The 14,717-nt window shown below is 42.8% G+C and overlaps 1 protein-coding gene across 3 annotated transcripts in view; it reads right to left on the reverse strand.

Annotated features, from left to right (window-relative positions):
• STARD9 (StAR related lipid transfer domain containing 9) overlaps positions 1 to 13,533 on the reverse strand; it is a 111,283-nt gene extending 97,750 nt beyond the window's left edge. For all 3 annotated transcript variants that reach the window (XM_064485676.1, XM_064485677.1, XM_064485675.1), the window contains exons 1-3: positions 13,366 to 13,533; positions 8,539 to 8,608; positions 6,658 to 6,774 (exon numbers count right to left, since the gene is read on the reverse strand). In XM_064485676.1, the coding sequence (XP_064341746.1) occupies positions 6,658 to 6,774; positions 8,539 to 8,608; positions 13,366 to 13,412 (234 nt within the window). In that variant the 5' untranslated portion in view covers positions 13,413 to 13,533. The remainder of the gene's footprint in view (positions 1 to 6,657; positions 6,775 to 8,538; positions 8,609 to 13,365) is intronic.
• Between the last annotated feature and the right edge of the window lie 1,184 nt (positions 13,534 to 14,717).

The raw sequence follows: 14,717 nt of genomic DNA on the forward strand, positions 1-14,717 counted from the left end.
GGTGACTTTTTGTTCCTGACGCGCTTTCTGTTGACTCAGTCTGCACTTGTTTTGGCAGCCAGTTACAGCCCTTGGTGGGTAAAGCTGAGCTAATGCTCCTCATGGAAAGTTTTACAAACACACAATCACCCAAACACAATATGCTTGAGCAGAGGACTCCTGCTCCAACAGATGTTCCTGACCAGGAGGAAGGGAGGGTAGTTAATTTTCCAAGGGGAGCACACTAATCCCAGAAGGGATCACAACCAGATTCAAAGAACAGATTTTCAAATCTAGCTCAACTCTTAGAAAGAAGCATGGGTCTCCCTTCCCTCGTACCCTGTGATACTGTGTGTGATAGTGGTAATCACAACAGGGACCCAAGCCACAGCACTTGTGACCTCCCTTACTCAACTCCTTGTTGCCAAGCTTGGGGCTGAGCACTTTATATCATTAATTTGTTTCCTCCTCACAGTAACTCAAGTTGAAGAAACTAGTACTCAGAGAGGTTAAGTAACTTGTCCAAAGGAAGACAGCTCGTAAGTGGTGGTGCCTGAATTCAAATCCAGGTCTAACTTCAGAGAAGAAGCCAATTAACTTTAATATAGATTCAAGCCAGATAAAATGTAGGTCAACTTTTATGAAAAGCCTTGACTGCAAGTCCAAAGATTAAAGACTAAAAACATAGCTTAGACCAAAAACGACCTGCCTTAAGAAATACACTCCAGGGTCATGAGGTAATGTACAAGACGGGGGTGTTATCCCTGCCCATCCCCATTCACTATAACCTTTTTTCTCTCCTCCTCTTTCTCCTTCATCCTCTCTCCTCTTCCTCAATTTTCATCTCTTCCTTTTCCTATTGCCCCCTTTTCTTTTTTCTTTTTTACAGTATAATGCAGTAAAGAATACTTTGCATTCAAATGATCCTGTGTTCAAACCTAAGACTCATTTTTTTATTGTGTGACTTTGGGCAGATCAGCCAAATTTCCTCAACTACAAAAGGATAAAATCTACCTTTCAGGCTATTGGAGGGATTAAATCAGATAATGTGAATAAAGAGATGACCAGATCACTAGTCGACTAAATGGGATTTGTTTAACTTCGAGAGTCAGTGAGGCTTGGTGGAAATGGCACACAACTGAGAGGTGGACAGTCTTGGGTTTGAATCCCTGCTTCAGCACTCACTGGCTAAGGGACTCAGGCAAGTCTTGTAACCTTTCTGTGCCTCGGTTTCCTTATCTATCAAAGAAAGTAAATAATTCAGGTTTAACAGATTTGGGGAGACAATAAAATGAAATGATACACTTTCAGAGTCTATAGATATTCAACAAGGAAGCTGCCTCTCAGTAGGACTTACAATAGCTGACTTGTTCTCTAGAGGCTCATGTCTGTTTAAAACAGGACCCATTTGCTCAAGTGTGTCACTACTAAGGACTGGGAAGTGCTAAAGCACTAAGGAATTTTAATCTTTATCATATCTTCTGAGTCTGTAAAATAAACAGAAAGAGAGGGAAGTTAAATGGTACACTGCAATGCAAAGGCCACCACAGGAAGCATGGGTCCTGTCCTGCTCGGGCCTTACCTGCCTGTATGTACTAACCGACGTAAGGTACTCGCTGTATCCGGAACATGTGGGGCTTGGCCTAGATGAGTAGGCAGTGTCTGGAAAGATTTTTGATTTTCACGATTGGGACTGCTACTGGCATCCAGTAGGTAGAGGCCCAGATGCTGTTAAACATCCTACAGTGCCCAGGACAGACCTCCCACAACAAAGAATTATCCAACCAAAACATCAAGAGTGCTGAGGTTGAGAAACCGTGGCCTAGGTGACTGCTAAGTTCCCTCCAAGCTCTAACATTCAAAGAGACTATGAGGAGGAGGCAGCGCCAACACTGAATAGATGACTTTTGTTGACATCTATCATGCAATGGCTTATGACATTGCTCAAAATCTCCCTAAGGCCAGCAGAGAAAGTTTTCCCTCAGATATTTGGATATTCTGAAATCAGCGATGTACTTCTGAGGGTGATGACAGTCCTTCCTTCACAAAAGGAAGAAACCCAGGGATGAAGGAGGCACAGTCCTCCAGGGACTTGGGCTTTCACTCTCTGCAGTTAGAATCAGTGCTTCCAATGACTGGGACATTGTGCTATACACGCCAGAGATTGACACACTGTAACTGACCATACTTCTATTAAAAAAAAAAAGGAATCAGTACTTCCAAAGCCATGAGATTCCTTTGGGTCAAGAAAATGATTTAAATAAGTCTGAATCAAGGTTGGAATACGACATGATACACATAACAGCGGAGGTGAATGTCAAATATATCACATCAAGAGAAATAAGCAAGACTCAAAAGTCTACATACAGTTTTATTACATTTATATAACATTATGGAACAGACAAAACTGTAAGGACAGAAAATAGATCAGCAGTTGCCAGGAGCTGGGGGTAAGGAGAAGAGTTTGACTACTAAGGAACATGAAGGAATTTGGGGGATGATACACCGTCCTATATACTGATTGTAGCACAAGCTACACAACTGGGTGCATTTGTCCAAACTCACAGAACTGCACACTGTACACTACATGGTGAATTTCACTGTCTCTAAATTTTACTTCCTTAAGACTGGCCCCTCTCCCCTCACCCCCTGAAATATGATCACAAATGCAGTAGAGAGGATTGCTATACTTTGGGAGAGGATGAACTGGATGACATCTAAACTCGTTCCCTCCCCACGATCTATGATTTTATGACAATCTGCCTCTCCTACCCCTGGTGACCTCAGAGCCATAACGATTAGGGTTAAGTCAGGGCTCCAACTGCTGTGTCAAAGTGGTCAGTCCCTCCAACCAAATCATGTGAATATGAGTTCTGCCTCCATCCTGGGACCTCTGGCCTTACTCCTGCCTCTGACAGAGATTCCTTTCCTTCCCTCTCCTATCCAGACTCCCCTTAGGACTGATGAGGGCCTTAGACAATTAATAAACAAGCCAGAACAAACCTCAGGACACACTGGTTTTATCTCTCTGCACAGGCTTCCTGTCCAAATCCCATTTGATCTTTCCACCGAACTTCAAATCAGGCAATAGAAGAATAATCTTATTTATGAGTTCCCCTCCTCTATGGGCTTCTGGGCTTCCACTGGATTATTCTATACACTGAAGCTACATAAATGTAAAATGTGAGCCTCACACCAAAATCACACCCAAGCTTGTTGGTATATAACTAGATACAGATATATAGTTTTGTTTTGTTTACACACACTTCCCAGATTACTGATCTATCAAATGTTACACAAAGTAGTTAACGATACACAGAACAGCCCTAGGTGTGCTATGGCCAGGGAGGACTGAAATAGCCATCAAAATGCTCACACTTTCTGCTAAAAGAAAGGACACTGTCTTCTATGCCATAAATGGAGTCACAGCTGTGAACTGCTCTAGGAGTCCTGTCCTCTTATCTGAGAGTCAGTTCCTTTCCTGGCTCTTCTTGGAGGATCTCAGTGGAACAGTACAAACAACAGTAACCAGCTATCTCACACCCGCTTGAGTGTGGGATAAAAGACAAGCCTGGACCTGCCAGTGCCCTCCTAATTCCAAAGGACACAGAGACTTTGTAGGGAACATGTAATGCCCACACTGCCCTTTTCTGCTGAGCATTTACAGCAAACACATTGTGGCTACAAAAGTGTGGTGCTCATATTATAAGAGAAAGGACCCACATGTGGGAAACAACAAATCTCACAGTGGTCTAGGGTATCGTTTCCACATGTTCCTCTCAAAAAGGAAGGATGGGGAATTCCATGGTTCAGAACTATACACCATCTTCAAAGTCTGCATCAGCAGAGAATCAGTACAAGCATACCTCAGAGATATTACCAGTCCAGATCAACACGATATAGCAAATAATCATGACAAAGCAAGTCATATGAAGTTTTTGATTTCCTAGTGCATACAGAAGTTATGTTTCCATATACTGTAGTCTACTAAGTGTGTGACAGCATTATGTCTAAAGAACAATGTACATACCTTAATTTAAAAATTCTTTATTACTAAAAGAAAGCATGTAAATCAATGAAGCTAGAACACTTCCTTATACCATACACAAAAATCAACTCAAAATGGATCAAAGACTTAAACATAAGAAAAGATACAATAAACCTCCTAGAAGAAAATATAGGCAAAATATTATGTGACATACATCTCAAAAATGTTCTCCTAGGGCAGTCTACCCAAGCAATAGAAATAAAAGCAAGAATAAACAAATTGGACCTAATTAAACTTACAAGCTTCTGCACAGCAAAGGAAACCATAAGTAAAACAAAACAACAACCTACGGCATGGGAGAAAATTTTTGCAAATGAAACCGACAAAGGCTTGATCTCCAGAATGTATAAGCAGCTCATATGACTTAATAACAACAACAACAAAAAAACCCAATCCAAAAATGGGCAAAAGACCTAAACAAGCAATACTCCAAGGAAGAAATACAAATGATCAACAGGCACATGAAAAAATGCTCAATATCACTAATTATCAGAGAAATGCAAATCAAAACTATGATGAGGTATCACCTCACACCATTCTGGCCATCATTCAAAAGTCCACAAATGACAAATGCTGGAGAGGCTGTGGAGAAAAGGGAACCCTCCTACACTGCTGGTGGGAATGCAGTTTGGTGCAGCCACTGTGGAAAACAGTATGGAGATTCCTCAAAAGACTAGGAATAGACTTACCATATGACCCAGGAATCTGGCTCCTGGGCATATATCCAGAAGGAACCCTACTTCAAAAAGACACCTGCACCCCAATGTTTATAGAAGCACTATTTACAATAGCCAAGACATGGAAACAGCCTAAATGTCCATTGACAGATGACTGGATAAAGAAGCTGTGGTATATTTATACAATGGAATACTATTCAACCATGAAAACGACAACATAACATCATTTGCAGCAACATGGATGTCCCTGGAGAATGTCATTCTAAGTGAAGTAAGCCAGAAAGAGAAAGAAAAATACCACATGAGATTGCTCATATGTGGAATCTTAAAAAAATAAAAAAAAAGAAAAGAACACAAATACAAAACAGAAACAGACTCATAGACATAGAATATAAACTTGTGGTTGCCAAGGGGGCGGAGGGTGGGAAGAGACAGACTGGGATTTCAAAATTTGTAGATACTGACAGGTAGATGTAGAAGAGAAAAACAAGATTATATTGTATAGCACAGGGAAATATCTACAAGATCTTGTGGTAGCTCACAGCAAAAAAAAAAAAATGTGACAATGAATATATGTATGTTCATGTATAACTGAAAATTGTGCTGTACCCTGGAATTTGATACAACATTGTAACATGACTATAACTCAATAAAAAAGGAAAAAAATTCTTTATTACTAAAAAATGCTAACCATCATCTGAGCCTTCAACAAGTAACATCAAAGATCACTGATCACAGATCACCATAATAAATATAACAATGAAGTTTTAAATATTACGAGAATTACCAAAATGTGATACAGAGACATGAAGCAAATAAATGCTGTGAAAAATGGCATGGCTAGACTTGCCCGATGCACACTTGCCATAAACCTTCAATTTATAAAAAATGCAGTATCTATGAAGTTTAAAAAAATAAGGTATGCCTATGCTGTCCTCTAAATCACTCAAACTTGGTAACATTGTTTCTTTGGCATAATCAGGAAACACTTCACAAAAGACTAAAATACTTAGCAGAAAACATACTTTGGTTTTTTATTCAAGGGTATATAGACTGATAGGCAATGGTTGTCTAGGGTTCGCCCCCAAATATTTCCATTTCCAATGCTATTTTCTAAGGACATATTCCTCTAATATTTTCTTTCACATGTAAGGAAGAGCATATGAAAAGCCACAAAAGGCCAAACAAATGATTTTTCTAATTTTAGAGAGGAACCTGGTGGCTGCTGGGATAAGGGCTACCATCCATGGTCACAGAATTGAATGAGGCAAGGCTTGCTGGCCATCATGGGCACTAAATGCATGACCTTTGACAGTGCTCCAATCAGGACAGTGCTGCTGCTTCTGATAAATAGAGAGAAGTCCTGCAGACCCATCTGGTCAGACCTGCCGCCTTAGAAACTTGTGGGAGAGATGAGTGGCAGGAAGGGTGACCAGCAGTGTTAGCCAGTAAAGCCTTGGCTGATCCTCAAAATCCTCAAATCAAAATATGTCTCTTACATACATTGTGGGCTGGCCGACTAGTTGTCCAGCCCTTTGCACTCAGCCCAGGGGCACAAGCACAAGCCTGAGGCTGTTAAGAAAAGATCAGCCTCAAAGAACTCTGGGCCCTTCTGCTGCATACAACAGAAGGCCAGGTTTGAGGTGAGCCCATTCCCCTACCACTGGAGCAGAACATCACCTGAATTAACTCAGGGTCATCCAAATTAGGCTGAGGCCTAAGCCTAAATGGACCCAAGCCAATTTCTGGGCCCTGGAAAAGCAGTCTTTTCCTATCTCCTCTGCTCTTTCTGCAACTGATGCCTCTGACCACCGTTTCTCAGATTAAAACATCATTTGTTTCTGACCAAACTAGCATAAGTAAGAAATAGCCAGGGCTCAGATTCCATGTTAATTTCCCAATAATTATCCAGTTATAAAGACCCGGCGAGAGTGAAGGAAATAATGACATTACCACATCCTGAGATGCATACTGGGGGTCCTCCGGGTTGACTGACCAGTAGCAGTAATCAAAGCCAAATGCCACAACCTTCTCCCGGGAGTCGCCAAAGCCATCGAGTCGACCGTCCACCTAAAATCAAACATAGGATCCAGTGTCTTCTCTGCTATAATATAAGAATCTGGCCAGTGGTAACTGATTCCTCTCTGCTGAAGCTAGAGAGACCTGGACTGGTCAAGAGAATAGTTATGATATCTACCTAAAAAAGAAAAAAAAAAGTAACCTTTGTCTTTGTTAGGTAGAGTGAAGCCTCAGAGAAGTAAATTTGTCTGTCACACTATCACTTATCTACCTACTCACAAATCAACTCCCTGAGGCATAAAACAGTTTGAGAGAAAAAGCCTTTCTTACCATTATCATTTCTTCTCTATGTATTTCTGTAGAGGACACTGGAAATGCATGAGTAAGTCAGCCCCTGGGCCTGACAGGCTCTATCAACCTAAAGCTGTCACAGAGGTCCCTGGGGAATCCACCCCAAGTGAATTAGAAAGCATGTTGGACAGAAGAGGTGGGACCACTCCAACTGCCCAAGGTAGACAAGGGTTGAGCTAGAACTTAGAACTGTACTGACCTCCAGGTACTGGGGAGAATGGCATTATTCACAGAAATGCCTGTCTTACCATTTAAAATTTAAACTCTGGACAGGGATACACAATCCCTTGAACTAGGCACCATAAATTACGGTAGAATGAGGCTGTCAGAATGACTAAGAGATTCCTAGAGGACAACTGACCTCAGGGAAATAAGCAGTCAACAAGGTGTGCAGGGGGCAGATTAGAGTTTGATCTTAGACAGAATTTATTCTTAAGAACCCAAAATATGAGCTTTCAGAACAAAGCAGCTGAAGTCATTAGGCAACAGAGATATAAATAAGAGACAGCAGAGAATGAAAGGCCTTTTGTCCCTAGGGAGCTCCTGTTGAAAGTTTGGCAGGCTCGGATCTCTTTCAGCAGAGAGCTACCAACAAAAGGAAACAGAGCACATCACAGGAGTAACACAGGAGTGGGCATGGCTGGGGGGCCTGGGGTCCCGATAACCCTCAACCTGCAAGTCAGCTTCGTCGGCTCTCAGGAATGCTGAGTACCACCTGCAAGCTGACTGTAGCAGCAGTCACACGCCCAGCTTCCCTGTCGCTCTCCACTGCCCAAGGCCCAGAAAGAAAGAAACCCTTCCACTTCCACTGGCCTGGGAAACGGAGGAATGGGATGGAGAAAATTAGCCCTAGCCTGTGGTGAGGGGTAGAGGAGGAAATTCCCAGTGTTTGTCCAATTGTGATCAAAGATCAGTCAGAACTGAGAGAAAATTTGTAGCAAGATTCAGGCTAGTGATTGACTCCTTTCTGGGATCCAAACTCTCTTACCCTGGCCCTCAGTATGGCCAAAATGAATCCTGCATTAGCAGATGCATACTAAAATCCCTAGTAACACTTCTAGATGAAGTGATATCAAATAAGAAGTTTGAGACAAAGTCTAACTGGTGGTCAGGTGAGTTAAATATAAGCACAGATTTCCCCCAGCATGACTTAAGCTGGCCACGGGCCCCATAATACCCCTGGTATTTACTTTCAAAGCAGCTGCTGATCAGTTTCCAAAACAGCTGCACCTTATTTGATAGCACTTGGGCTGCAGCAGCCACATGCCCTGCATTTATTTCCTGCCATATTTTTATATTTGCTTTGTGATTGGTCAAAGCTCTTCCCACAATTCCCCTTGTAAGCCCTTCCCTTTCCCACTCCCCATCTCTAAACACATTCACATACACATCTTCACCCCAGAAGTCACTGTAATAATACCAGATCCTCAGTGGAAAGAAAAAGGAAGACAGTTTCAGGCTTACCTTTAAATTCCTGATTTTTGCCACTTTGCCATCAACTTCCACAATAATTCTTCCCCCTTCTTTGGTCTCCCTAGAAACAATACACAAACCCATATGAGAAAAAAATACTGCTTTTTTTTTTCTTAATCAAGAAAACAGAAGCTGAGACCAGTGCTATTGGGACAAAATGTTTCCCTAGTGCTGTCTCCATAACTTGGGTGGCTGTCTCCATAAATGCTGTAAGCATCATGTCAAGCAGTCCCCTAGCTGGCATGCTTCTCTGGACGTTAGAATTTGGCTTGGCAACAGTGAAGAGTTGCTGTTTCAGGCATTCTCTATGTGCTCAGCATTGTATTACGTACAGTATATACTGTACTTCATCTTATGCAATCCTCCTAACACCCTTTCCTAACACAGCTTTTAATGTATTTACATTTTTACAGATGGAAGATTAAGGCTGAGAGAAATTATGTAACTTATCCAAGGTCAAACAGCTAGCAGTGGCAGAGCTGAAATTTAAACTCAGATCTGTCTGACCACAGAGCCATATGCCTTAGAAATCAGCCCTGGAAACCCTGGAGAGTGTCCTTGGCTCAGGACACAGCATGGCATCACCTCTTACTTTCTCTGAGATTTTGAGCACAGAAAATAATGAAAAAGGTTTTGGAGTCCTCTCTGTTGAGGTCCTGAGAACATATTTCCCAAATCCATTCCTTGTATCTTCTTAAATCAGAAATGAGAGCCAAGATCCTTGAGAATCATCCTATACTGCAGTTATATAGTAATACTGCTAACAACCAGCAGACCCCGACATTCACTTACAAGGGGCTTAATCCAAGTGACCCATACCTGAAGCCCAAAAGGAATGGAATACACTCCATTCTAGATATGACACCATTTTTCACAGTGTAAAGAGCTTTAGCTAAAGTGCTCAAGGCCAGAATGTTAACAGAGGAGAGTTAATTCATTGGCACTTCTTCCACTGCAATGAAAGTTATCAATTAAATTACTCCTGGCCTGGGACCCAAAAGTTGAGTGAGTAATTCAGTTTTTTATCCTTCCTCAGGGTTCCAGGATGTGACCTTGTGGATTTGGGGGTGGCAAAGGGTGCACAGTGAGACAAAAGTCTTCAGATTTAAGATTTTTTTTTTAAACCTGTCAATAAGTTTGGGATAAAGCCCTGGATAAAAACATCCCTCTCCCAGGTGATGACATTTCTGTTACTTAAATTTCCTCAGGGTTCTGATGCTCTTTCACATTTCACACTACAGTACTTAAGGCAGTAGGGATAGTCTTTGTCCCCGAGATATCATACAACTGTACCCCCTACCCCTGCCCTTGGCTGTCCTAAAAGAAAATCTTTCATCTTTGGTGTTTAACATTTTACAAGATAACATTTTTTTCCTCTCTGAATTTTAAAGTAGGTTTTATTATCCCTCCACCCACCATAAAATATGCAGGTTATAGTAAATTTGGATAATAAATAAGAGGGAAAATGCAATAACTTTTTCCATACCTAGTCAATCGAATTCTTTTAAAGTGTGCCCTTTCTTGAGGATTCATTTAGGACTCTTCAGCATAAGCAGCCAAAAACAAAAAAGGTCCTGAAATTGACCTCCTGACAGAAAGATGTGACACTAAAAGTGGGTGAGATGGTGCTCCTCCCCTGCCTGGACCACTGCCATTGGTAACCTGGTGGTTCCAAAGTATTCTAGAATGAAATCAGGGAGAATTAAAGTAGAGCAGAAGATAAAGAAAGGGCACCAACTTCAATAGGGCAGCTGGCTGCACAGAGCTCAATGGAAGTCTACTGGTGCTGCTCCCATTTGCCTCTGGGACCTGAATTCCACCAAGAGGCATTCATTCTGTAGAGTTAAAGGTTTTGCACAAGGATAAATCCTCAATTACATGTTTACTCCCAGGAGAGTGTTTCTCAATGTGTGCTCAACAGACTTTCTTCAACAGAATTACGGGAGATGGGGCTAGTTAATTTGAATGCCTGTTAACAAGTTGCAGCATAAAAAGCTCCCCAGGTATACAGTATCTATACTATAATATGAGAATCACTGTCCTAGAGGGGAAAATAACCAAGCCATTTCCACTTGTTACCTATTCATTTGTAAAACTTGAAATAAAAAAAAAAGACAGCTAAGTATAGGGAGGAGTAAAAATAGCTGTTAAAAATTATACAGTTAGCACTTTATTGAACACTCTGTTCTAAGTATTTTAAATGTATCCTTTCATTTAGTCCTCACAAAAACCACTGAGGTCATTATACTCTTTCACAGATTTAAAAAGAACAGCACAGAAAAGGAATATAATGCATGAAAAGTAACTTTCGACAGGGCAGCGGGAAGTGTTCCAGAGCTTACAGTGCTGGCAAAAAGAGAACATGTTCTCTCAATGATGAATGATTTGGGATAAACAAGGGGCAGCATCTTATAATGAGACATGGACTTTGATTATGGGAAACAACTGTGAGGTAGTAGGGAGAGCATCAAACCATCTCCCATGTTATTTTACTGATGGTCAATTCTAGTCCAACTGAGCAAACAGGCTTTTGCAATCTCAGGAAGGTACGTCTTGGTCTGGTGAATCAAATCTTGGCTCTACCTACTTTTAGACCTTAAACAAGATCAGTTTCTCGGAAGCTTAGACTAGATGACACCTAAGATTTTCTTCCCAAGTACAACATGAGATCCAAAGACTTTGTTAACTGAGTCTGTGCTGATTACTTATTTGAAGGTTGGGACAAACCACATAATCAGAAGATTCCCTAATGTTCAAATGAGCCTCAGCAAAGATGGTGGAAGTTAACAAACCCTGGAATACAGCTGCATCTCTGCGTGATTCTATGAGAAGAGGGGCGTGGTCCCGACTTCCTAGCTAGGGTCACACTGGATTTATTCACATCTGCTTTTAAATCTGTGCTCCTGAATCTTCAGCATGCAATAATCTGCTCACAGCTTGGGGTATCTGCAGTCTTGGCATTCTACTCCTTGCTACTCAAGGTTCTTAACCTGAGCTAAAAATAAGCTTTTGTGCCCTTCTTTTGCCCTCACTTTTGTTTAATGATATTGTTATTCTCTACTGTGGTTGCAAATAACAACCCAATTTCAACAGTTTTTTTTTAAATTGAAGTATAGTTGATTAACAATGTTGTGTTAGTTTCAGGTGTACAACAAAGCGATTCAGTAGTATCATTTTTCAGATTTTTTTCCATTGTAGGTTATTACAAGATACTGAATATAGTTCCCTGTGCTATACAGTATATCCCTGTTGTTCATCTATTTTATATATAGCAGTCTGCTATCTGTTAATCCCAAACTCCTAATTTATCCCTCCCTACCCCCTTTCCCCTTTGGTAACCATAAGTTTGTTTTCTACATCTGTGAGTCTATTTCTTCAACAGCATTTCCTTAATCTTCCTAGTTCCCAAGGAGCTGAGAAGTTACTGTTAGGAGTGGTCAAAGTTATTATCCTGAGAACCCTACAAGAGCAGCTTTGCAAAAAGATCTGTTAGAGGCTACCTCTAGGGTAGCATCTATATCTATGAAAATCCCCCAACCCTGAGCCACCACATCCATAAGCTGAAAGACAGGTGTCATAAGCCATGTACCAATCTAAATACAGCAGTTCAAGCACCTGCTGCTTTCTTTCTTTCTGCATCATACTTCTTTTGTTTTTTCCTACCTTCTTTTCAGTTTTGTTTCTTTCCCTCATCTCATTGCTCTCCTCATTATTCTGTCAATTGCATGATTTTTCAAAGCCAATCACCTCCAATCAGGACAACAATCCCTGCTAGTACCAAACTTTGTTATGGGAGACAATGCCTTTTTTTTTTTTTTTGATCCTTCTGCCCAATTTCCAAGCCATCTTATGCCCTGGAAATTTTTGAACCTCCCAAATAGTTCCAATATGTGCCTTCTGTCCTAAACCACATTCTGCCAGCATTATCTCCTACCACTCACCCCCCTCCACACACCCTCTTCTCAAACAACTGAAACTTTTCTATTTCCTAATAAGAGCTTAAGTCCTTTGCTCTCAGTGTTCTTACCGAGTGCTCTTTACATTTGTCAGCAAGCTCTAATAGCTCTTTAAAAGGTTATTGGGTTCAAACACCAACCCTTCTTTGAAGCCTTTCCTAACTTCCCAAACCTATCAGTGGAAACTCAGTGAAAAGAGAAATTATGTAGCTGGAAACTTGATGTCTCAACAGCTGAGAAGTGTAGGATCAGATTCACCTATGAGGAGGAAATGGGCACTGACTACATTGAGGGAAGGGGTTGGAGTAACTTCCCCCTTCTTCACAGTTCTGCTGTCAAGCACAAAATAAAACCACAATCTCTCTGAGCCTCAATTTCCCTCTCACGCCTTACAATCCGCCTTTCTCCACATCTTCGCAGAGAAACCCAGGTGAACGCAGGAACACACAATTCTGCCTCAGTCCTCACAGGTGCTCCCGAACCACCCCGAAGAGACAGGAGACCGCCCATCCCTCCCCCCGCGTGGAGATAACTTTCCCAGCTTTTCCCAGCGTACCCAGGAGAAAGGCTCAACTGGAGCCGCGGTCCTTCAAAACTCCTGCTGTCAGGACTTCAGGGACACAGTTACGGCGCAGCCCATCCCTGCGGCCATCCACGAACCGCTACTCGCCAGGGCACTAAGCGAAAGCTAGACCCGAGCGAGGCCTTGTCCCGCCAGGCCTTTACGGTTTCCGGACGCTGGCCCCTTGGGCCACTTTGTGTCTGATTTCTCCGCGCCAGAATCACTTGAGGGAGAGGCGGGGGCCTCTCCCTCCTCTCTGCTCATTTGACGCCTCAGGCGCCCCCTCCCGCCCAGACTCACCTCTTGCTGAGGGGCCGAACCCTCACGGCCACCCGCACGTTCGCCATCCTTCGGCCACAGCCCAAGCCCGGCAGGTCGGCCCAGCTGCAGCATCCCTGGCCCTGGCCCTGGCCCCAACCCCAAGCCCAGCCGGAGCCCAGCCGGAGGCCGGCCCTACTCCAGCGCAGCGCCGCCAGCCCCACGCGCCTCACAGGACAGCCCCGCCCCTGTAAGCGCAGCTGCCCGGCCCTGGGCGGTGCCTGCCGACCCTCAGCCAATCCTGAGCTCGGTGGGCGGGAGGACGCCCGGCCCGGCCCGCCTCGCTCCGCCCCCGCACCTCACGGGACGGCCCCGCCCATGCGCGCGCTGCTGCGGGCCTGGGCTGTGCCTGCCTAGCGTTGGCCAATCCTGAGCGCGGCGGCCGGGAGGGCGCAGATCCTGGCTGGGTGGGGCCGGCCCCCGCCTGTTAGGAATTAGCTTTTGTTCTCCCACTGTCCGACCGTGCTATAGTCAGGTGAATCTGTTAAATTTGGTTAACGCCAGACAACTTACAAAGTAGTTTGTTGAAAACTTATTCTCTGCGTTCGCCTGAGCTGTCAATTCTGCGGATAAACTTTAGGGGCAGAAATGAAATGGGGAACATTGTCTTTCTTTGAAGACGCACTGCAGTTGAAGGAGTTTAGAGTGCTCACTGGCGAGCTTCTCTAGATTGTGCTGGAACCTCATAGCTAGTCTGAGAGTTTGTAATCGTGGAGGGAGTACTATCAGACAGAATTTGTTCATTAATTAATCCAAGAAATAGCTACTGAGTACCTACCAAGAGTCAAGTACTGTTCTAAAGCCCTGAGAATACAGTCCCGGGCTTCACTGAAATTAGAATCTACAGGGAAGGAATAATAAATACATAAATGTGTAATATGTTGAGTGGTGCTAATTAGGGTAAGGAGATACAGTAATGGTCTCTGTGTGCATATGTGGGGGAAAAGGTGCTATTTATATAGAATCTTCAGGAAAGGCCTCACTGATGACACTTGACTAGGTTTGAATAAACTGTGTGTGTGTTGGGGGAACTTGTAAATATTAATTTATGTATTTAACAAATGTTTTCTAAGTAATCGCCTATTAGGACAGCTTTTGTTCTAAGCACCAGGGACGCAGCACTGGGGAAAAAAGGCAAACCTCTGACCTGTTGCAGTTTGGTGTGAGAAACTTAAAATAAGTAATTAAAACAGTTTAAGTAAAATGTATGTCAGATTAGCTAAAAATAAAGCAGGTAAGGAGGTGAGAAGTGAGTAAAGAGGGTGTTGAAGTTGTAGATGATATGGCCAGAAAAGGCCTCATTGAGAATGTGACACTTGAGAAAAATCTGAATG

The sequence above is a fragment of the Camelus dromedarius genome, chromosome 5 (genome assembly GCF_036321535.1).
Source record: "Camelus dromedarius isolate mCamDro1 chromosome 5, mCamDro1.pat, whole genome shotgun sequence".
In the NCBI taxonomy this organism is placed as follows: domain Eukaryota; kingdom Metazoa; phylum Chordata; class Mammalia; order Artiodactyla; family Camelidae; genus Camelus; species Camelus dromedarius.